This window comes from Acomys russatus, chromosome 21 (genome assembly GCF_903995435.1).
Source record: "Acomys russatus chromosome 21, mAcoRus1.1, whole genome shotgun sequence".
Taxonomy (NCBI): domain Eukaryota; kingdom Metazoa; phylum Chordata; class Mammalia; order Rodentia; family Muridae; genus Acomys; species Acomys russatus.
In genome coordinates, this window is record NC_067157.1 from 12,066,112 (window position 1) to 12,090,017 (window position 23,906).

Sequence of the window (23,906 nt, forward strand, 5' to 3'; positions counted from 1 at the left end):
ACAATCTTTTGTGGAAGGCTCTGTCAACTGATTGTCCGCTGTGTATAAACATGAGCTCAGTTAGGATCCGCTTCAAAGCAAAGGAAGGCGTGTTTCCAGTGAATGTCTGTGTAATGCTTTGGAAGATTCCAGGAAGTGAAGCCTCCCGAAGTTGGTGAGCTGTACTTGAAGGCTGTAAGTACCAAACCTCTAGAACTGGTGAGCTGACTTGCTCTGCGCTGCATTTAAAAGCTAGTTTCGTTTAGGAAAATTCAAATGAGACAACATAAAGACGCCTCCTAAGTCTGATTTGCAAACAAAGAGAACAATACAGCGTTCTAATCTGCAGGTCCATAGTCAAAAAGGAAACACTGACCAAATAAAAGGACTGCTGCGTTAACAGAATTCTGGCTTAGACGGAAATGTTGCGTGTTTGCATTGTCTGAGAGTCCCATTTGATCGATCGCCCTCTACTGGTCAGAAGGGTGAGTAGCCACCCAAGGGATCACGTGCAGGCCCCACCCACGGTTGAATGTCAGAGCATTTCTGTCTGTCCAATTGTGCAAATTTCCGGCGACAATGATGGGTGAACACATGTCTGTGGTTAAATCGACACAGCGAGACAATTTCATGTGGAGAGTACTTTCGTCTGTGTTTTGTGATTGGAAAACCAAAAGGATTGATGGGCACCCCGCCCCGCCCTACGATTTCATTGTCTTTCTCCTGCTGGTATAATATGTATCACCACTCCGTAGCATATTAAAACAGATGTGGCTCTAAAGGCAGCGGCTTCCAAATGCTCCAGCTGCTGTTCAGAGTGCAGTGTGAGATAAATATGATTCTCACTACAGAGGGATCTGCTCTTGGTATGGGGAATGAAAACAGTCGAATGCTTGCGGCAGAGAAAGCTCTCTCCCTATCCAACGGGGGCGGGGGGCTCTTTTGTAGGGATGGGAAAACCTCCTGCAGCCACCATCCTAGCTCTACTGCAGGAGACTTGGCGAGATGGCGGCGGGCTCCTCCCACCTCTGCGGCAGCCGAGATCAATAATTCAAGGCTCTGCGGCAAACACGCGCCTCCTTTCTTCCCTGGCAGCGGCCATCAAGAGCGTGCGGCTGCAACATTGATCCATTGCGCCATCTAGCGTCCTTCGGGGTCCAGTGCAGCTTTTTGAGCTGCAAAGTCCGGAAAACAGCTTGCAAGCTGCATGCATGGGGTGAAGGGAGTTTTCAACAGCTGATCTCATTTTAAAAAAGACAAAGGATATAAATAGTGCGTCTGTTTACCTGTGAAAATTAACGTGAAGGCAAGAAGCTCCTAATGCCAATAATCACACGAAGTAAAAGACTTGTTATGTTTTATGCCTCATGTCTTAGTCAGGGTTCCTATTGCTGTAATGAAACACCATGGCCAAAACAACTTGGTGAGGAAAGGGTTTACTTATCTTATTCGTCCACGTAGAAAGAAGTCAGGACAAAAATTCAGGCAGAGCAGAAACCCAGAGGCAGGAGCAGATGCAAAAAGCTGCTTACTGGCTTGTTTTTTCTTTCTTTTTTTTTCTTTCTTTCTTTCTTTCTTTCTTTCTTTCTTTCTTTCTTTCTAGACAAGGTGTCTCTGTGTTAGCCTTGACTTCCTGAACTGTCTTTGTAGACCAGCCTGGCTTCAAATTCACAGCGATCCACCTGCCTCTGCCTCCTGAGTGCTGGGATTAAAGGCACGTGCCACCACTGGCTTATTTCGTTGTTTGTTTGTTTTAAAATATATTTTATTAATTTATTCATATTACATCTCAATTGTTATCTGATCCCTTCTATCCTCCCATCCCCCCCTCCCTCCCATTCTCCCCTTACTCCCCTCCCCTATGACTGTGACTGAGGGGGACTTCCTCCCCCTGTATATGCTCATAGGGTATCAAGTCTTTTCTTTGTAGCCTGCTATCCTTCCTCTGAGTGCCACCAGGCCTCCCCATCCAGGGGACGTGGTCAAACATGGGGCACCAGAGTTCATGTGAAAGTCAGACCCCACTCTCGGCTTGTTTCTTGCTGGTTTGCTCTGCCTGCTTTCTTACAGCACGCAGGGTCCACAGCCCAAGGGTGGCACCACCTACAATGGGCTGGGCTCTCCCTCATCAATCACTAATTAAGCAAATATCCCGTAGGCTTGCCTACAGCCCCGTCTTTTATGTTGGCAGTTTTTCAATTGAGGTTCCCTCCTCTCCTGATGACCCTAATTAGTGTCAAATTGAGATAAAAGTTACTAGCATAAGACGAAGTAGTCTGTTTCCTATTATAATCCAGGCTAATAGGAAAACCCAGTACGAGCATATCTGGCCACATTTGAATTTCAGGTTAAAAACCAATAATTATTTAGCATAGGCATGTCATATATACATTAAAGCATTTCACTGGGCATCTGTCATGATCATTACCTTTGGTTTTATCAGCCAAGGCTGACAGCCCTCTCTATAAACATAATTGTCAGTACAGGTTTTTCAAGGGCTGGTAGCACGGCTAGACTACTTGAGGCATTTTGCTGTGGGTGCCCTCTTCTGGCTTTCATGGGTACTGCATTCAATAGACATGTTTGAAAAACTAAGTTAAAAAGAAAGCCAGAAACTAACTGCATTATGCATGCTTTTCTTTCCCTTTGACATTAGCTCCACCCAGGCTTGGGAGCATGGCTAATCTTTGGTCCTCTTCTTTCCTTCCTTTCTTTTCACGTGGTAGTTTTCTGTGCCTCTGTCTAATTAACTCAGCTCTCTTTCCCACTCAGAGCTCCCTCTGCAAACCAGACTAACCTAGGCAGGTGACAAAGTGAATTATCCTGTGCTTGCAGCTCGTGGCCCTGTTTTCCTTATGCCCTTGGAATGAAGGCGCAGGCTTATTTTCAAGAGGCTCTGACCCAGGGCCCACACGGGTGACAGGGAGGGGTTATCTTGTGGTTTGAGGGTTGTTAGGGACCTGGCTCACTAAAAGCCGAGCAGAATGTGGTAACTGTCCACTCCTCATGCATGGGGAGGGACACTGCAAGCCCTGGACCCTCTCGTGTTGGTTACCCAGGCCTCGTGCAGGTTAGTGGAGGAAGAGAGACCACGCCCTCTCTCATGCTTGTGACACTGCGGTCATGTTGGAATCTTGAAACTAGAGCTTGGCAAATTTTGGAGATGTATTTGAGAGAAGGACTTGACAATTCATCTCAGCAAGTGGACACAAAAGCAAACAACCAGTAAATGTATGCAAAATTATACACGTGGGGCTGGAGAGATGGCTCAGTGGTTAAGGAGAACACCCGCTGCCCTTCTAGAGGACCCGGGTCCAATTCCCAGCACTCACATGGCAGCTCGCAATTGTCTTTAACTCAAGTGCCAGTGGATCCAACTCCCTCACACAGACATACATGTTGACCAAACACAAAATGTACATAAAAATAATTAATTGATTGATTAAAAAATTATGCATGTGTTTAACATTGGTAGTTAAAATGTTAGTTCCAAAAAAAATTTGTTTTCAATTTCCAGAAAGTTTGTATTATGTTTCTACTATATGAATTCATACCTTCAGCATTGTTGGTCCTGTGGTATCAAACCTTGCTGAAAGAGTCATTGAATTAAAAAAAAAAAAAGAAAGAAAGAAAAAAAGAAAAGAAAGAAGAGGAAAAGGAAAGTCAGGCATGATGGTGCATTCCTTTAATCCCAGCACTTGGGAGGCAGACGCAGTGAGATCTCCTTGAGTTTGAGGCCAGCCTGGTCTACAAAGAGAGTCCAGGACAGCCAAGGCTACACAGAGAAACCCTGTCTTAAATCCGCCCTCCTCCCCCCCCCCAAAGAAAGAAAGAAAGAAAGAAAGAAAGAAAAGTTTATTATAGATATGTGGGAGAGCATAGCTAGAGGCAGGGACATCTGAAAGAGTCCAGAGTGGACATGACCCTGAGCTGTGCCATGTGGGGAGAAGGAGGAGGGGGAAGGCGAGGGAAGAAAGGGAAACCAGGTGCAGCAGTCTAGGAGGCTCAAAGGTTCAAGAAGAGCAGATATCCAAAATGGTTGGATTATACAGGGGAGATCCCAGTGTGTGTGTGTGTGTGTGTGTGTGTGGGGAGGGGTTGGTATATGCCAGCCAGGAGGGCCCAGTAACAGGCAAGGGTGAGGGATGCTGGGAGAACCCTTTGGCCAGGCCCAATTTGATATGTTAAATAGCCATTAATCTCAGGTTTGAACCCTAACAGTCGTCCAGCTGTGTAGGTCGCTGTCTGTATGAGTTGGTCTTCCTATTGCTCTGATAAAATGCACTGGAGCCGGGCGTGGTGGTGCACGCCTTTAATCCCAGCACTCGGGAGGCAGAGGCAGGCGTATCGCTGTGAGTTCAAGGCCAGCCTGGTCTACAAAGTGAGTCCAGGATGGCCAAGGCTACACAGAGAAACCCTGTCTCGAAAAACCAAAAAAAAAAAAAAAAAAAAAAAAAAAAAAAAAGCACTGGTACAGTAACTTAATTTTGGCTACAGCCTAAGGGTGGCTCACAGTCCTAGGGTGGCTCACAGTCTAGGATGGCTCACAGTCCCAGGGTGGCTCACAGTCCTAGGGTGGCTCACAGCCTAAGGATGGCTCACAGTCCTAGGGTGGCTCACAGCCTAAGCATGGCTCACAGTCCTAGGGTGGCTCACAGCCTAAGCATGGCTCACAGTCCTAGGGTGGCTCACAGTCTAGGATGGCTCACAGTCTAGGATGGCTCACAGTCCTAGGGTGGCTCACAGTCCCAGGGTGGCTCACAGTCCTAGGGTGGCTCACAGTCTAAGGGTGGCTCACAGCCTAAGCATGGCTCACAGTCCTAGGGTGGCTCACAGCCTAAGCATGGCTCACAGTCCTAGGGTGGCTCACAGCCTAAGCATGGCTCACAGTCCTAGGGTGGCTCACAGTCTAGGATGGCTCACAGTCCTAGGGTGGCTCACAGTCTAGGATGGCTCACAGTCCTAGGGTGGCTCACAGTCTAAGGGTGGCTCACAGCCTAAGCATGGCTCACAGTCCTAGGGTGGCTCACAGTCTAGGATGGCTCACAGTCCCAGGGTGGCTCACAGTCCTAGGGTGGCTCACAGTCTAGGATGGCTCACAGTCCTAGGGTGGCTCACAGTCTAGGATGGCTCACAGTCCTAGGGTGGCTCACAGTCCCAGGGTGGCTCACAGTCTAAGGGTGGCTCACAGTCCTAGGGTGGCTCACAGCCTAAGCATGGCTCACAGTCCTAGGGTGGCTCACAGTCTAGGATGGCTCACAGTCCCAGGGTGGCTCACAGTCCCAGGGTGGCTCACAGTCTAAGGATGGCTCACAGTCCTAGGGTGGCTCACAGCCTAAGCATGGCTCACAGTCCTAGGGTGGCTCACAGTCTAAGGGTGGCTCACAGTCCTAGGGTGGCTCACAGCCTAAGCGTGGCTCACAGTCCTAGGGTGGCTCACAGCCTAAGCATGGCTCACAGTCCTAGGGTGGCTCACAGCCTAAGCATGGCTCACAGTCCTAGGGTGGCTCACAGCCTAAGCATGGCTCACAGTCCTAGGGTGGCTCACAGCCTAAGCATGGCTCACAGTCCTAGGGTGGCTCACAGCCTAAGCATGGCTCACAGTCCTAGGGTGGCTCACAGTCTAAGAGTGCCCTCTATTGTGACGGGGAAAGTCCTGGGGGCAGGAGCTGAAGTGATAGCCAAGGAGCAAAAGGCCACAAAGGCTAGTGCTCAGCTACCTTCTTTTCACACACATGGTCTAAAGTCAGATGCCCTAGCGCTGGGTTTGATCCTGAGGCTTGAAGAGTTTCAAATTACAAGACATGGAATCATGCGTGTTCTTGGGATTTATAGAAACAACGAATATGGCCCTAATAAGTTCACTTGGCCCGATTCTAACACTCAAACCCCCACCAAAGCATTGATGGCTCCACAAGCTCTTTTTTTTTTTTTTCTTCTGTAAATCTCCTCCTTCACCCCTACTTAAGGATTGTTGGCTCCAGAAGCTCATTTCTCTGGCTCTAACTCTCCACCCTCACCCCTACCCGAGGATGAACTTTTTCTAATGGGTCAGTGGTGTACCTTCCCTCCTCATCTCCAACACCACCACCACCTACACTACTTCCACCGCTAGTAGAGGCTGAACACCCCTATGCTGGAGGCCTAGAGGATACCTTGACAAGAGACCAGGCCTATGAGCTTCACTCCCCAAGTTTGCTGACTACCCTTGCATTTTCCACCTCTGCAGGCAGGCACCTCAGGCCGTGCGCCCGTCCTTGTAAAGTTTTCCGTGGAAGTTTGCCGACACCGGCACCACTGGGATCATGTGACTCTCCTAACACACCACAGAAGCCAAGTCCTACCAGGCTTTTGCTCCCTCCCTGGGGTCACTCACTAGTGGGGGCCAGAACATCATGTCCTCACGCACACCTCAGACTTTGTTCCTCTCCTTCTCACCAACTCCCAACGTCACCTTCAATGAGATCAAGACAGGACTTCAAGTGACAGAATAAACCATTTCAGTGGCTTCTGTTTTCTTTTAGGGGTGTGTGCGTGTGGGGGCGGGGCTTGATGGAAAAGCCCGCCTCCCTGAGTTCTTGAAACCTAAGAGGAGACCAGGAGAAAGAAAAATACTGAAGAAAAAAAAAAAAAAAAAAAAAGCAAGGAAAAAATTAGCATGCTGTGGGCTTCTGTGTGTGGGCTTCTGTGTGATGTACAGTCTCTGTGGTGAGTCTGTGGGGTATGGCAAGCTGACAGAAAGCTTGTGGTCCTGGCCCCACCATTTGCTGTTATTATTATCCAGTCTACTTTTGCTGGCGGGAACATAGACCCTCCCTTTCCAGTAGATCACTTCACAGTAATCCCTGTCTCTCTTTCAGACATACAGCGATGTACTGCCCTCTCTATAAGCAAAGATACTGGAAAGGAAAGGAAAGAAGGAAGGAAGGAAGGAAGGGGCTTATCCTGCGCGAAGCTTGCTGACTAAGATGATGGTTTCTGATTTTTGTCTCCCCAGAAAGCTGATGGTGATGGACACGGGACTAGACTAGCTAGGAAGATGCCCTTAACAGAAGGACCAGCAATGGGATGTGTTCCTTGCTTATGGAGTTCTCATCAGTGGCGGCATGCATCCCGCCTGAGCACTGAGGCAAAAGCCCTCCCTTCGACTGACGTCATCCTTGAACTTTTGAAGCCAATTGCTCAGTGCTCCCCCACTCTGCCTACAATGCAAGTTAGCTCCTGCCCCTTGTGATTTCTGAGCTTCTTTTGTGTTATTAGCCTTTATTCAATTTTTCATGATGGATCTTTTGTGTGTTTATTTATTCAAGGTCTGCTCTGCCAGTGGATTGCATAGCTCTAGAGGGCAAGGCTTAAGAGTGCTTTATTGACCGAACACAACGACTTAGCTTTAACTTTTTAATCTGTTAACCGAGGACAGCAATACTGCTTTTGTCCACCTCACTGAGCTGTGAAATTAAAAGACATAATACATGGGAAGCGTCCTTGTAAGTCATGAAATGTGCTTCACACATTAGTTATGCTTACGGCTGTGTCTGTTTGAGGGGGCATCCCAGGCTGAGTCCTTATGAATGAGATAAAAGTGAGAGAGGTGAGGGCAATAATAGAAAGTGCTTGGAAATGGATACATGCTGTGACAGCTTTCACTGCATAAAGCTGAACGAAGCGCTTCCAACCTCTAAAAATACCCCGTTCTCTCAGTTCACCCAGTCGGGACTGAAATAGTTAAACAGCAGAGCCTGCTGGAGAAGGTGGGTGTGGGTGGCAGTGAGTGGGTGGCAGTGAGTAACCCCTGAAGCTAGTGGGGTCTCTTAACAGCACCAGCACGAGGCTTTGTTAGCTAGTTCTTCCTTTTCTACTGAGAGGCAAGGGCAGGCAGACAGTATGACATCCTCCCTGAGCCACAACGGGTGAAGAGGGCAGACTGAAGGAAGCCCGGTCCAGAAAAATGGCTGCCGATGGATGCCAGTTTCTCACAAAGATCAAGCAGGACAAGCGAGTGTGGCTCTCCGCAAGTCCAGTCGCTGCATTTGAAACAACAGGGAGCCAGAGAGCAGTAAATTACCTAGGCCCACGGTCAGTTTGGGGCAGGAATCACTGCGCTCGAGGATCCGAATGCTAAAGAATCATGAAGCCAGAAAAATCAAAAGAGAAAGATCGGACTGGACCAAAAGCAGATACTCAGCCATTCCGGGACTTTGTCTGTCGCTCAAGGAGCAAGATACCCAAGGGATAGTTAGTTCTGACTGACAACTCCGCAGGCTCTGGGATCAATTAAGAAATAAGAGTGGGGCTCGGTTGGTGGGGTGCATGACTTTAATCCCAGCACTCCGGGAGGCAGGCAGAGGCAGGTGGATCTCTGAGTTGGTGAGTTCCAGGACAGTCAAAGCTACCCAGTCTCAAAAAACAAAAAACAAACTAAAAAGAAATAATAAAAGAAATAAATCCTTCCTTGGATCTGTAGTGGTGTTCTAGAAAGGATTAGCTGAGGTGGGAAAACCTGCCCTGATATAAGCAGAACCAGTCCGTACACTGGAGTCCTGACCTGAATAAAAAGGGAAGGCATCTCCACTTCCAGGCTGTGAAACCAGTGTGAGCAGAGGTGTCACGCTCCTGCCATGACTTCCTCCCCTCCCTTCAAAGTGGGAACTAACATAAGCCCTTCTTCCTCTTTGTCAAGCATTTTATCACAATGCGGAGAGAAGTAATTGTTCCAAGGCCTCAGGGAGGCAGCTGTGTAGGGTGTCGTCTGGGTTGCCCGGTGTGCATATAGCTGCTTGTACACTTCCTTATGACACTACTGGCTCGGTGGGGACATCAGACTCCCGGTGGTCGCCTTCTTCTCCCTGCCTCACTTATGTGTAACTTCGCGATTATAGAGGTGAGAAAATGAGTTCAGGAGAAGAAAGACATCAGACTTGGTAGGGTAGGTGACAGGCCAAAGGGAGGCTAGGTGTAGGAAGGTAGCTTTTGCCTGCTTGATCGTCGAGAAAGCAAAGCTCTGATAGAGAAAGAACAAAGGGCCAGAAGGGTGCACGGAGGTCCCAGTGACAACACAGGAGGAGACAGGACGTGTGTGTGTGTGTGTGTGTGTGTGTGTGTGTGTGTGTGTGTGTGTATGTGTGTGTGTGCGTCTCGGGGGCAGGGATAAGGAGAAAAGGTACAAATTCATAATAACTTACTTTTTAGATTTTTAAAAGGTTGTTTTAACTGATACATAAAAACATAAAATTGTATATATTAATGGGTATCTTGCAGCATTTGATAAATTAAAAAACAATCACTATTTTTATGAATTTGAATGTTTGGCCCTAGACTGGGAAAATCTGGAGCTAACTTTTCTGTCATTTTCCATGACCCTGCTACGGCAGAAATGGGCCTAAGTTTAGGCACAATGCACTATGGGAGTCCACCCACACAGGCTAGGCCTACTCCTTAATGTCTCCCAGGGGTGAGATTCGCCTTGTACTACAAGACACCTGGCGTGGAGTGGGGGGCCGGGGGGTGGCTCAGAGACAGTGAACTGGGAGCTACCAGCTCAGGAAAGGCCTCTAGAAGCTGTTTTTGGTAGGGCATGAAACTCAGGTGGCGCCTAAAGGGGAGAGGCCAGACAGAGAAATCACACACACACACACACAGAGAGACAGAGAGAGAGAGAGACAGAGAGAGAGAGAGAGACACGGATGGACGGACAGAGAGAAAGAGAGAGAGAGAGAGAGAGAGAGAGAGAGAGACAGACAGACAGACAGACAGACAGACAGACAGACAGACAGACAGACACAGACACAGACACAGACACAGAGAGAAAGAGAGACTGAGAGAGACCAAGGCAGGGAGAAGAAGGTATAAAATGCTCCCCATCTCCTGGAAGACAGGCTCAGATCTCTGGAAGAGGGCGGGAGCCCTCCCTCAGAGAACCACCTCCGCTTGATCTTGCAGAGTCGCTGCAGGAAGGTGCTGGCCTCTCCTGACACTAGCTGTACAGACCAAAGGTGCTTCTAGATGTCCAATGAACTAAGCAGGGCACTGGAACGGATCCTCAGACGGAAAGTGCAGCCTGGGAGTTGGAAGCCCAGGAGGTGGAGACGTGGTTCCCTGGGCAGGAGACAGGGGAGCTTTGTGCCCTAAGCAAGGAGCTCGCGCCAGGGTTTCCCCGTCTCTCCATCCTCCCACGGGGTCGCCCATCATGCACGGGCTTTTCTTTTGCCCTCTGCTCCTTACTGGACTGGCACAGGTAAGGTCCTTGTTTCACTCTCAAGTCTCAGCTGTACTTTTTCTGGACTGAAATAAAACAGCAAGGTAGAGATGGGGAAGAGGTATGGGTAACTATTTAATGAGAAACGGGGAGCCATTTTTCCTTTCCAGAAAGTTCTGTTTTAGCTCAGTATCTTCGTAAGAAACGCTCTACATTTCCTCCTTTGAAGTGTACACTCTGAAGCTTTCTTGCGACGTGTGCACGTCTGTTTACAGAAGTCAGCCCCAGCCTTCGGGTAGTGCTGGTGACCACAGCCGTAAAGTTCTCATCGTGTGGGGTTAGAGGCGCCGGGCGGGCTCATCTTTCCACAGCTTGCAGTGTGCAAAGAGCCCTGTTAAAACGGGTTTTGGTAATATTTCTATTTCTTCTTCTTCTTCTTCTTCTTCTTCTTCTTCTTCTTCTTCTTCTTCTTCTTCTTCTTCTTCTTCTTCTTCTTCTTCTTCTTCTTCTTCTTCTTCTCCTCCTCCTCCTCTCCTCCTCCTCCTCCTCCTCCTCCTCCTCCTTATTATTATTATTATTATTGTTATTGTTATTATTATTATTATTCCTCTCCTCCTCCTGCTAAGCCTGTCCTTGTTTGAAAGGAGCATTTGGAAGGAACATTCAGCTTTTAAAAATGCACTATTTCTTTGTCTTTTCTCCAGCCTTGGTTCTCTTGCTTTTTGTGAGTGAATTTGCCTATGGGAGGTCAAAATATTTCAGAGGACAGACCAAAGGAAGTCTAATTTAATATAAGCAATTCATTGCCTTAGTGGTTTTTTTTTTTTCCTTAGTGTTTTTGATGTGTGTGGTTTGTTGTTGTTGTTGTTGTTTTGTTTGTTTGGTTTGGTTTGGTTTTTTGTTTTTTGAGACAGAGTTTCTCTGTGTAACAGCCCTGGTATCCTGGACTCACTTGGTAGACCAAGCTGGCCTGGAACTCACAGAAATCTGCTTGCCTTTCTGTCTCCCAAGTGCTGGGACTAAGGGCGTGCACCACCTTGCCCGGCTTGTCTTAGTGTTTTTGAATGGGAAGATTAAAGCAGGTAACTTGTTGATTTATTTACATGGTCAAGGTTACTGCTGGCACAGAGGACAGAGCCCTATCCTTTTCTGCTTATTTAGAAACTGTGGAAAGGTGTGGAGTTGAGAGCTAATCTTGGCCTGGGCAGCAGGGATATTTTAAACAATAAGGGAAGTTGTTATACTGTTTGGGGGTGCCAGGTTTCAAAAGGATCCTAAGGGGGACCTCAGTTATGGGATCTTCCTGCTGTGGCAGTTGAAATCCATTTCTTTAATAGATGTGCACCCTGTTCAAGATTCTAAGGAGAGGCAGGTGGTACTGTCAACTAAGGGCCAAGACATATAGTTTTTTGTTTGTTTGTTTTCTGTTTTGTTTTGTTTTTCCAGACAGGGTTTCTCCGTGTAACAGCTCTCGCTGTCCTGGGACAGACTCACTCTATAGACCAGGCTGGCCTCAAACTCACAGAGATCCACCAGCCTCTGCCTCCCGAGTGCTGGGATTAAAGGCGTGCATCACCACGCCTGTCTTACCAGGACATATTCTTAAACAGAAAAATGTACCCACACAGAGAGATATGAACAGATCACATTATAGACAGTTGTGAGCTACCATGTGGTTGTGGAAATTGAACTCAGAACCTCCAGAAGAACAGTCAGTGCTCTTAACCTCCGAGCCATCTAGGAAACAAGTGCACACACAAAAAGATAGTGCACTTAGAGCTGAAAGTATCATTTTGTGTTTAATTTTGCCTTGATGATGATTTTTTTTTTTAAATCACTGTGATAAAATACCTGAAAAACAATGGAAAGAAGGAAGCTGGGCGTGGTGGCGCACGCCTTTAATCCCAGCACTCGGGAGGCAGAGTCAGGTGGATCACTGTGAGTTCGAGGCCAGCCTGGTCTACAAAGTGAGTCCAGGACAGCCAAGGCTACACAGAGAAACCCTGTTTCGAAAAAAAAAAAAAAAAAAACAAAAAAAAAAAAAAAAAAAAAAAAAAAAAAAAAAAAAAAAACCAAGAAAAAAACCAAAAAAAACCAATGGAAAGAAGGGAAGGCTTTTGTCTCAGTTTCAGAGGCGTTGGTCCATGGTTCTTGTCTGGCTCATTTCAGCCTCTGGAGGCAGCAGAAGCATGTGATAGGGGAGGCAACTTAGCTCAGAAGCAGAGAGAAAACAATCAGAGGGAGAGGCAGGAGATAAGATGTCGTGGCACCCCCGCCCCAGTGATGCACATCAGAGTACCACCTTCCAGTTGTCCATTCAACTGAGAATCCACGAATGGGTGGATCTGTAGGTAAAGTCAGCATTCTCATGACACAGTCACGTCCTCAGAGTCCACTTGTGAGCAATGGTGACCCAGCTGGCGTGTGTGCATAAGACATACACATGTGTGCACATGTGTGCGGGTGCTTGCGTCTGTGTGTACGGTCAGAGTATGGCGTTGAGTGCTTGCGTCTGTAACTCTCCACCTTATTTTTTTGAGTCAGGGTTTCTCACTGAGACTGGGGCTTTGCAGTTTCATTTAGCCTGGCTGCCCGCAAGCCTGGGAGACTGAGTCTTCTGTCTCTACCAAGCTTTCCAAACATAACCAAGGGTTTGATGACGTCTCCCACATTGAAGAGCCAACAGATGCCAAACACCATGCCAGATGTTTAGTCCATATCTGTATCACCTGAACTGTCAAGACAGCCGCACCGAGTGTACACTCATCTCATTTCTCCAAGCACTGATGCTCAAAGCGAATAATAGGAAGTTATTGAAGACCACAGATCTATCCCAAGGCTCACATCTGTGTTTTAAAACATTCTCTTGTTTCATTCTTGTGATCTCAAGACTTGGCTTTTGAAGAAGAAAAATACGTAGAATTCCTTATATTCTCAACATATTTTCTTTTTCTGTGAGTCTTACTTTTTGTAATTTGCATTACAATCTATTACAATTTCCTTGGGTTTTTTTTAGGGGGGTGTTGGTGTGTGTGGGGAGTCTGCTAGAAAAAAAAAAAAAGACCACCACCACCACTACCACCACCACCACCACCAACAAAACCCCAAACCAAAACTCTGTTTTTACCTGGAATTTTTTATTTCTTCATTAAGTAAACCTTTGTGCACGTCACTTCGGGTGTCAGTGTTCACCTTCTACCTTGGCTGAGGCAGTTCTGTTTACTGTTGCTTACACTAGGTCAAGTGGCCTATGAGCTGCTGGGGCCTGTCCTGTTTGCCCCTCGCATCTGGCATGCTGGGAGTACAGACACATGCTCTGCATTGCGCCTGGCTTTCCAGGGGTTTTGAACTCCTGTCCTCATGTTTCCAGTAAGAGCTATCGATTGGGCCATCCCCTCAGCCCCATTTGCTTTCATTCGTGATAGCTTCACGAGATGTGGAATCTGGGGGGACAGTTTGGGGACCATTGTCTCTGGGCACCTTCAACCCTCCTTCTTGCTTCTGCTAAGTCTTCTCTCTTCTACAGCTGATAGTCCCCCCTTCTCGGGCTACTATTTCTCCTTTATTCACAGATTTTCCCCAGTGTTCCCCTTTAAATTCTGAGACGATCTAAAAATATTTCAAGACTGGAACAATAAACAACTCCAGGGGGACAGTTCCGAGAATGGACATTTCCTGAAGGGAGGGAATTAGTTACTTTTGCTTTGCTAAGGACAAAATGCCTGACAGAAACCATTTGGCTCGCGGTTTCATAGAACTCTGCCCTTCATGGTGGAGAAAGCGTGGGAGGGCATTTCAGATCTCGACAGCAGAGGCTACTCACATTACAGTGGACCAGGAAGCAGAAAGCCAGACAGGAAGCAGGCGGGGCTAACGGGATAAAAGATGCTCGTACTCCATGGTGGCATATTTTCTCTGACCAAATTTTCAAAACAGTCCACTGTTGATATTTCCGATTCAAACTGTAACAGGGAGCAACAGGAGGAGCAGGGGGACAGAATGGGGCACAGGAGATGTGGAGAGCTAGGCCCGGCCAGGACGGGCAGGGCTGGATGTCTCACAAGTTTGCACTGCAAGCTGCAGATATGAGGACCGCTGGAGGGACTTTATGGGGTAACATAACCAGTAACTGTGAAATGAGAAAAAGAGCAAAGAACATGAGGACAATTAAAAAAAAAAAAAAGCAAGATGAGCCATGGACAGACTGTGGTGTGAGGGAGAGGAGCTTGGATGACTCCAAGTTCTCTGACTCCAAACTCTAGGTGAAAGATGAGTTTTGAACCCCAGTTTTTTGATACAGGACATTTGGGAATCAATACCCACTGGGTAGTGAGCAATGTAGGCCTACAGGTTGGGGAGACGTCTCTGCTGGGGGTTCAGTTTTGCAGGTGCCATAGCATGGGAGAAAGCTGAAGATGAGGTGGTGAGTGAGACTGCCCGGGGTAGAAATATAGACATGAACATACGTCAAAGCAGCAAAGCTCGGGTGTCTGTCTAGGGTCCAGTCCAGCTCGGCTGTCTAGGGTCCAGTCCAGCATAGGCTAACAGGATGAGAGATCTGGGATGGTCAGGTGTAATGAAACTAAGGGAGAGGATTTTACACCAAAGCACAAGGGACTCATGCCAGACAGTGTGGAGTGACACGACTGATCTCAAACGTCATTCTGAATGCTGAGTAAAGATGACTGTGTTCAAGACTTTTCTGGCTTTTTTGTTTGTTTGTTTGTTTTTCGAGACAAGGTTTCTCTGTGTAGCCTTGGACTCACTTTGTAGACCAGGCTGGCCTCGAACTTAAAGCGATCCGCCTGCTTCTGCCTCCCGAGTGCTGGGATTAAAGGCGTGCGCCACCACTGCCCGTCCAAGGCTTTTCTAATCATGCAAGTGGGTTGGATCACAGTGCTAGGAGAGAGGATATGGAGGCAGGAGGTAGTGGTGGTATGTTTTAAAGATGTGATCAGAAAGATTTATTAATGCGATTGGATGTTAGAATGCGAGTCCAGGGGCTGGGGAAATGGCTCAGAGGTTAAGAGCACTGGCTGCTCTTCAAAGATCCTGCGTTCAAGTCCCAGCAGCCGTAGGATGGCTCACAACCACCTGTAATGAGATCTGGTGCCCTCTTCCTGAGTGCAGGTGTTACATGCACGCAGAACGGTGTATACATAATAAATAAATACATCTTTTAAAAATGTGAGTCCAGGGCAAGGTATTTTGGAAAAATACAAAACACATTTGCTCAAATGCGGGGGAAAATGACTGGAGGAGAACTGAGGGTCTGCTCCAGCTAAGTGGAGCAGCCAAGCAGGTACTTTCGGTTCTGTCGGAAGAGTGGAGCTGGTTGGGGGGAGAGATAAAGAGAGGGAAGGGAGCGAAGTAAGGGACTTCAATGCAGACACTGGGAGGATGAAAACAAAGCAACGCTGGAGACCGAGGGGCAGCGTGGAAGAGGAAGAGGGGAGACTGATGGATTGGAAACTGAGTGAAGTCAGGACTGATGGTGTTGGGCACATGTCTCCTACAGACCTAGGAGTAGTCTCAGGAATCTTTTCTAATGTCGCCTTTATCACCAGATGGAGCTCTGCTGCAGGGCACAGGCCAGTGTGCCCCCAGACACGACCCCTGGAAGAGAGCCCCGAGAAGCAGTGGAAGTGTACCACCGTAAACAGGTCTGTCACTGGCCTTGCAGATGCCCTCCTCAGAAGCCCAGTTGTCCTCCCGGCGTGAGCTTGGTGAGAGACGGCTGTGGATGCTGCAAAATCTGCGCCAAGCAACCAGGAGACATCTGTAACGAGGCGGACCTCTGCGACCCCCACAAAGGGCTGTATTGTGACTACTCCGCAGACAAGCCTAGGTACGAGACAGGAGTGTGTGCATGTAAGTGTCTTTTGGGCCCACTGGAAAAGGCTGAATCGAGACACCCCCCCCCCAACTGTTAATTCAGAGTGATTAATTTAGTTTAGCTAAATACAAGATGGATTTAGATTTTGTGCACCAGTGGGCTAGCTTAGTTTTACTGGATAACATATGAAGTTCATAGATACATGCTTGAAAGCCTATTATTTTTAATGTATTAAAGTTACCTGGCAGTTCTCAGGTAGCTGGGCTTTTTATTTAATTAATTAAAAAAATTTTTTTTTGAGACAGGGTCTCTCTACATGGCTCTTCCGGAACTCGATACGTAGACCAGGCTGGCCTAGAATTCATAGAAATCCACCTGCCTTTGCCTTGAGTGCTGGGATGATAGACATGTGCCACCAAGCCTGGCTCAGGTAGTTGCTTTTCATGATAGAATATAGGGAAAAATATGTATGTAGTATCTGACTTCAAAATGGTAGCTTTTGTCAATACTTTTGTTAATACTTTAATTATTTTATTAAAAATAAATCTGAATCCAGCCTTTCCTGTAAGGAGAAAATAACCCCCTTTAAAAAACGTATGATGTAAAACTTGAGGGCATAGGCGTGGTATTGACTTCCTGTTGTGTTCTCCGTCTGACTAGCTATTGGGTCCTTGTACTCATCACTGAGCATTTGAAAAACAGAACCTGACCCTGGGCTCAGTGGGTCACAGTTCATGTCTGACTCAGGCCATCTGTATGATGGCATCCCAGCAACAGTCCAGAATGCCATAGTATTCAGGACACACACACACTTTCTAAGGAAATCCAAGCCCTCATGTCAGCAGAGAAGTCTGGCCACTGCAGGGAAAGGCAGGTGGGAGCCAGTCTTCATGAGCCTGGGAAGAGAATCCATTTTTGTGTTAGTCTTGTGTGTAGCTACTCAAGTCTGACAACGGATGCTCCGTTAGCACTGTACACTCTAGTAGTTAATAATGTGGGATCTGAGGCGGGCGCCGTGGTGCACACCTTTAACCCCAGCACTCGGGAGGCAGAGGCAGGTGATCTCCAGAAGTTAGAGGCCAGCCTGGTCTGCATGGTGAGTTCCAGGTCAGCCAAGGGTACATCACGAGACCCTACTTAAAAGGAAGAAAAACATGGGATCTGGGTCAAGTTTTCTGCTATTTGTGATTTGTTTACATCATCCATACTTCCTGTTTTTATAAATATGTGGCTGGGAAGATTTTTATAAAACTAAATGCTATGAACCCTAAAGTCCCTAATGGAGTGTGATGGTTGGTGGTGACTGTCAACTTGACAGGCTCCATACTGGGGACAAGCCTCTGGCCATGACAGTGAGGTATCATTTTAATTAGATTAACTGAGGTAGGAAGAAGCACTCCCCCCTCCCCCACCCACCCACCCCCCAACAAGAAAAGAGAACCAAACCAAACCAAACACCAGGCTGCACCTTTCCCAGCTCCAGCCCTGGACTGTTTGCAAAGGATACCATGCCACTGAGCTTCGTTTTCCTTCTGGCTGCCCCAAGCTTGTGCCACCAGGGCTTCACTGTCACCATTGACTGGTGTCCCCCAAACCCCTCCAAAAGGAGCCCTTCCATCCTTAAATCGCTTTTATCACAGCAAGAGGGAACATAACACTCCAGCCATTCCTAAGGGGTTGGTGGAATGTATAAACTGCTGATCCTGAAAGGGAAGAACAGTCCCTGGAGGTCGTCAAAGCCTCCTCCAATTTTTAGTGACCTTGCTGTACTACAGTGACACCCTGGTCCCTCCAGACCTGCTATTGATGCACTCTGGCCTGCATGTATGTGTGTGTGTGCAGGCTTGTCTCACCAGGCACCAACCATTTATTCATAACCACCTCGCTGCCAAGCGTGTTTTGCTTTTTGACACAGGGTTTCTCTGTGCAGCCCTGGCTGTCCTGGTACTCACTCAAGGCTGGCCTTGAGATCTGCAGACCTCCTGAGTGCTGTGTGCCACCACATGATAAACCTTTCTATAGATGCTCTGTGAAGGAGACTCCAAAGGAAGCGTGAGGGATTCAGAGCTACATTCCTAAAGGAGACAGCTACAATGGGAGTGGGTCCAACTAACCCAAGCTATAATAATATATGATTTTATTTCTTTTTTTGACAATCTGTTGCTTTTTTCTTCTCAGATCTTATGGCTGTTGGATGTGAGTTCAACAGAGTCTATTATCAGAATGGGCAAGCATTTCAGCCCCACCCACTGTTCAGCTGTCTGTGCTCGAGTGGAACGATTGGGTGCACACCCCTCTTCATACCCAAGCTGGCTGGCAGCAAGTGCCCTGCAGCTAAAGGAGAAAGGAAGACTGGTTCACCGCAATGTGGCCTGGGGCCGCGGCAGCAGGGGCGCGCGGCAGGCTACAAAGCAGGTGCTTCCTCAGTAGACATGGTTTCCACGGATGGCTCTCTGGGTTCTTTCCTGATTCCTTTACACTCCGCAGGCAGGCTGCTGGCTAGAGCTCTACAGAGAGTACAGCACTGTAGTGTTTGCCTCAGGCAGGACTATTCCGAGTGTCTGAAAAGAAAACTTTCTATTTTGGTTTCGAGAATAAAATATTCTGGTATTTAAAAATATTTTTAAAAACTTACTAGATCAGGAAACTTCTAAAATCTTACACTCTGCTTATTGCTGCCCCTTCTTAGGAAAACTGAACAAATGCTGTTTATATGTACCGTAAAAACCTTTCATTTATAATCTACTATGGGCAAGAAGCTTGACCATCCAGTTCCTAAATTTTCAACGTTTTTAAATATGGTCCCAGAGGAGATTAAAAAGTTGATTTAACCACTTTTTTTTTTGTTTTTTTTGGAGGACTAACACATTTTGAGGTTGAAAACATTATTTTCAAAACTAGGAACAGCTACAGTCTCTCAAAAGCAGGACACCTGTGTATATAGTCAAGAATACTTCCTGATTGCAGCCGGGCACAGTGGCGCACACCTGTAATCTCAGCACCCAGGGAGGCAGAGACAGGTGGATCTCTGAGTTCGAGGCTAGCCTGGTCTATAGAGTCCAGGACAGTCAATGCTACGCAGAGAAACCCTGTTTCGGGGGCGGGGGGGAACAAACAAACAAACAAACAAAACCAAAAAAAAAAAAAAAAAAAAAAAAAAAAGGAAAAAGAAAAGAAAAGAAAAATCCTCAGGAACCATCACCTCATTTGACAAAACAGATTATCAGGTTGCTTCTGTGCTGACTCAGCTAACAGCGTGCCATCACTAAATGCTCCCGAGCACACTCCAAGGGCAGGCCTCAGTGTCCTTTCCTCTGCTCACCTGCAGAAACGCATTTATGACCACAGGAACTTGACTCTCACAGCTAGCATCAACGGAAACATATTCCTCTAAAATGTATGTATGTGTGATGGTAACTAACACGGTCTGTTGTGGGAATCTAGCGTTTGCTGGGTCAGGACAAAGCATAGTGGCGTAACCCCTCGCTCTTTCCCAAGTTCTCACAAACACGGAACTTTTGTTTCATTAAACCCGTAATTTCTTTGCTTTCTAATGAATGTTGAGCAAATTCCTTGCTTTAACCGCAAGCAGGGTTATTAGTAATGTGATAATCTAAGCTTGTATTTGTTGCCAACGTGTATCAGGCTTCTAACCTGCTTCCTGCATTGGGGTCTTTAACTGTTGTCTGCCGTGCAGGGATCTGTTTCCGCTTCCGGTTGTGACTCTCACCGTCACAGCGCAGGCAGCAGTGCGCTACCACTTGTATCAGTCAACATGCGCTTCAAAGTGACTGATATTTTCTGTTGACTTTTTTGTTTTTAATCGTTTTTTCAGCTTTAAGTTGCTATTCTGAATGTAGAACTGTGCTATGTTAACTGCGGACTGAAATTGGCACCTTACTCCCCAAATATCAACTTTAGGGTGTACATTAACTTTAGAGAAATGCATTGAGATAACAAGGTGATACGAGGTTTACTTAATGTGAACCAAGGGTCTGAGTCACTGGGCTATATACCAGTCTCCTAATGGTTTTTATTTTTATTTTTTTTTTTGTTTTTTGAGACAGGGTTTCTCTGTGTAGCCTTGGCTCTCCTAGACTTGCTTTGTAGACCAGGCTGGCCTCCAACTCACAGCAATCCCCCTGCCTCCCCAGAGTGCTGGGATTAAAGGCATGTGCCACCACGCCTGTCTCCTACTGGTTTTTCATAGAGATGGGAGAATTATCTTTTTTCTTTCCCGATTCTTCTATGCAGCAGGCGGTGGGGGGGGGGGGGGGGGGGGCGTTCATCCACAGCTGCACAGCTTCCCTAAGGACTTGATAGGTGATTTTAAGTGGCCAGCTTATCGTGAATACTGTGGGCCTGGCCACAGAGGATGTGCCAAGCTGGATGAAACAGAAATTTGCAGTGATTTAGTATATAAAACTAACTTAGTACAACAGTATTAATCCAGTTTGTTACAATTTTCTAAGATAGGCTGGCAAGATGTGCTGTGCAAGCCGGGGAGCCTGAATTTAAACTCCATATAAAGGGGAAAGGAGAAAAGAGAGCTGTAGTGACCTCCACCGCCACACTGACATCCTGACTAAGATTTTCTAAGACTAGATTTTTAAAAGTGGAAAAGAACCGATTTTAATCATCTCATTCTTAAGGTCGGGAGTTGGGGGGCTGTCTGAGCTACACAGCAAAACTATATCTTGAGGAAAGAAAACCCACACTATTCTGATTTATGTCCTGAATTCCCTAAACCTACCGATGTTGATTTTGGTATCTCCTGGAAACAACAGGCATGAGGCAAAACCAAACAACAGACAGACACTGACTGGACCGTGAGGCCCATCAAGGTGAACAATGCAAGTGGGTAAAGATGAAAACCACTGGCTCCTCTAGGAAACCACGCGGCTCCCCTGGAGGGAAAGGGGATTCAGATAGTGGGGAAAGAGTGAGGCCTTAGAATGTGTGTCTATCCTTTCATGCAAACGGCCTTACAACTTTTACTTCCTGACTGAATGTTTACCAGTCCAGGTAAGCACACACACACGTACTTATGCGCTTCTACCGTGTATTTTAGCTTACAGGAATCTCCCACTTACTTGGAAGAAAAAATGTCTCGTGCAAGCAACCAAGTGGACTCCTTGCTCTAGAACGTGTGGAATGGGGATTTCTAACCGGGTGACCAACGACAACAGCAAGTGTGAGATGAGGAAAGAGAAGAGGCTGTGCTATATCCAGCCGTGCAGCAGTAACTTGTCAGCGACAGTGAAGGTAAAGGGCAACCAGACTTAACTGAGTTATGATTCAGTGTTACAAAGTCCCCGAAAAGCAAGGGTGTGCAGACAGACATTCTGGAGGGAGCAACTGTGTTCAGGGACCATCAAACCACCTCTCGGTGCCTCTTCAAGTCAGACTGCCTCAGAGGACAACAGATAGTCATCTAGCTCAACTCGGCAAGGAAACCAGTACCCAGCAGTGACGTCAGCCTGCTGATTGCACATGTTCCTGTCAGTTTAATGGTGTGGGTCTTGAGCAGCCCAGGCTTTTGTAACCCTTCATGCACACTGTTCCTTCAGAGCAGATCTTTCTTGCTCATAGTAATTAATTACAGAAGGGGAACCAAAGTAGTGAGTGTAAAATTTCGGTTGTTACACCATAGCCGTGAAAAGAGAAGATGTGTGACTGTAGTTATGTATGACCGGTTATCTTGGAGGACCACACCAAAATGCTGTGTGTAAGTCAACTTGCCAAAGGACCATGTTATCCTAAAACTAACATAAAAACATAGAGCTGGTCTTATCTCTTGATTGAGGCAATATAATTATTTTATTTTTGAGGCAGGGTTTCTCTCTATAGCCCTAGGTAAAACGGAACTCACTACATAGATCAGGTTGGCATTAAACTCAGATCCACCTGCCTCTGCCACCAGACTGCTGGGATTAAAAAGGTGCAACATCATGTCTGGTGCTTCAAGAGGACTGGTGTTCACTTACTTGTGTGTGTGCACTTATGCACTCAGCACAGATTTTTAGCAATGATATAAACTGTCTTCTTTTCAAGTTAGTCCCGATCATATTATCAAGTTGACACCCCAACTTTAAGAAGATTAAGATACCCACACGTGGGGCTGGAGAGATGGCTCAGCAGTTAAGAACACTGGCACACAGTCATCTGTAACTCCAGTTCCAGTGGATTTGATGCCTTCTTCTGGCCACTGTGGGCTCTAGGCACACATGCAGGTAAAGCACCCACACACATAAAATAGAAATAAACAAAACTTTAAAATTAAATGAAAGATATTCATTCATTTATCTAGCACCCACCCCAAACTGTGTGACATGTGTTAGGGAATTTGCTACATCTTAGGCGAATAAACATTTAACAAGACACAGCTCTGAAAATTTAACAGAAAAAGAAAGTTCCCATTTATTATGGAATTGAGTAGATGACAAACAAGAAACATCAGACAGAGGATTTGACAGTATGATGGAGCAAGAGCAGGAAGGCGAGGGCATTTCACAGAGGAGAGGGTCTCAGACATGCCAAACAGCAACTATCATTAGTGCCCAAGAAATAACTATCTAATATCTGTTATAAGGTATTCTAATTCTTAAAAGTTATTGTAATGAAATTTACAGAATTATCTTTTAACTTTTTGCATCTTTTCAGGTCCCCAGAGGAAAAACATGCCAACCCACTTTCCAGCTCTCCAAAGCCGAAAAGTTTGTTTTTTCTGGATGCTCAAGCACTCAAAGATACAGACCCACTTTCTGTGGGATTTGCCTGGATAAGAGATGCTGCGTCCCCAACAAGTCTAAAATGATCACTGTTCAGTTTGACTGCCCCAGTGAAGGGTCCTTTAAGTGGCAGATGCTTTGGGTCACATCTTGTGTGTGTCAGAGAGACTGCAGAGAGCCAGGAGACGTCTTTTCTGAGCTCAGGATTCTATAGAGCTATGCCTACGGCCATGTCAATCATGTCACACAACCCAAACACTGGAGTGGATATTAAAGGGTAAACCGTTTCTTCAATGGATTCAAAACAGAAAGACCGACTACTGGAAGTTATTCTTTGGCAGTTCTATTTGTGCCTTTAGACGTTTCTAAAAAATAATTCTAACAAAACAAAAATGAACGCTTGAAAGATTTTAAATAGAGCTCATTTCTCAAGTATGTCCTATAATTATGTTATATACAGATACATGGGACCATGTAAGGATCTCATACATAGTGGAAAAAATACAATTTACAAGAAAAAAGTTTACATAGATACAAAAAGACATAATTTAAAATTTTATTCTGTACTTGCTAATTAAATGGTAACAGTCTATCAGATCCTATCATATGGTAATTATTAGGGGGACAGCAAGATTACTAGATAAGTTCTGAGTATCAGTTAAGGTTCTTCTAGGAAGGAGAAAAATGGAATGTCTGTGACTACTATTGATAACTGTATTATTGCAGTCTTTATTCCACATACTATAAAAAAACTAAACTTTCAAGATAAAACCAAAGCCAGAACACTTATTTAGAAAAGGAGTCACATTAATAAGGGAAGCATATACTATTTTTGCTTGAAAAGAGTTTTTGTCCTAAAACTATTTCCTTGAAAGATAAGCTAACCAATGGACTGAAACGTATATTATGACTAAAAACAACATTAAAAATTCAAAAAAGAGAGCTATGGGGACTGGAATAATTTCAGTAGATAATAACCATTTACTACACAGTTCAGACGAAGACATGAAACTCAGTAATGTTCTGTTCAGTATGCAAATGGGGCATGGTGAACAATGCTCAGTGCCCTGCTTAAACTATTTATTCTGAAAGCCACTAGGTGTCTAAGCTGTCATTCCTGAGTATGAACACCCATTACTAAGAAAACAACAACAACAACCACAAC

The 23,906-nt window shown here is 46.2% G+C and overlaps 1 protein-coding gene across 1 annotated transcript; it reads left to right on the forward strand.

Moving 5' to 3' along the window:
- The first annotated feature begins 10,013 nt into the window (after nt 1–10,013).
- On the forward strand, nt 10,014–22,955 carry Ccn6 (cellular communication network factor 6). The gene is made up of 5 exons (XM_051164320.1): nt 10,014–10,213; nt 15,748–16,045; nt 18,189–18,425; nt 21,082–21,275; nt 22,674–22,955. The coding sequence occupies exons 1-5, from the start codon at nt 10,166–10,168 to the stop codon at nt 22,953–22,955; spliced, it is 1,059 nt and encodes a 352-aa protein (XP_051020277.1). The 5' UTR covers nt 10,014–10,165.
- The last annotated feature ends 951 nt before the right edge of the window (nt 22,956–23,906 follow it).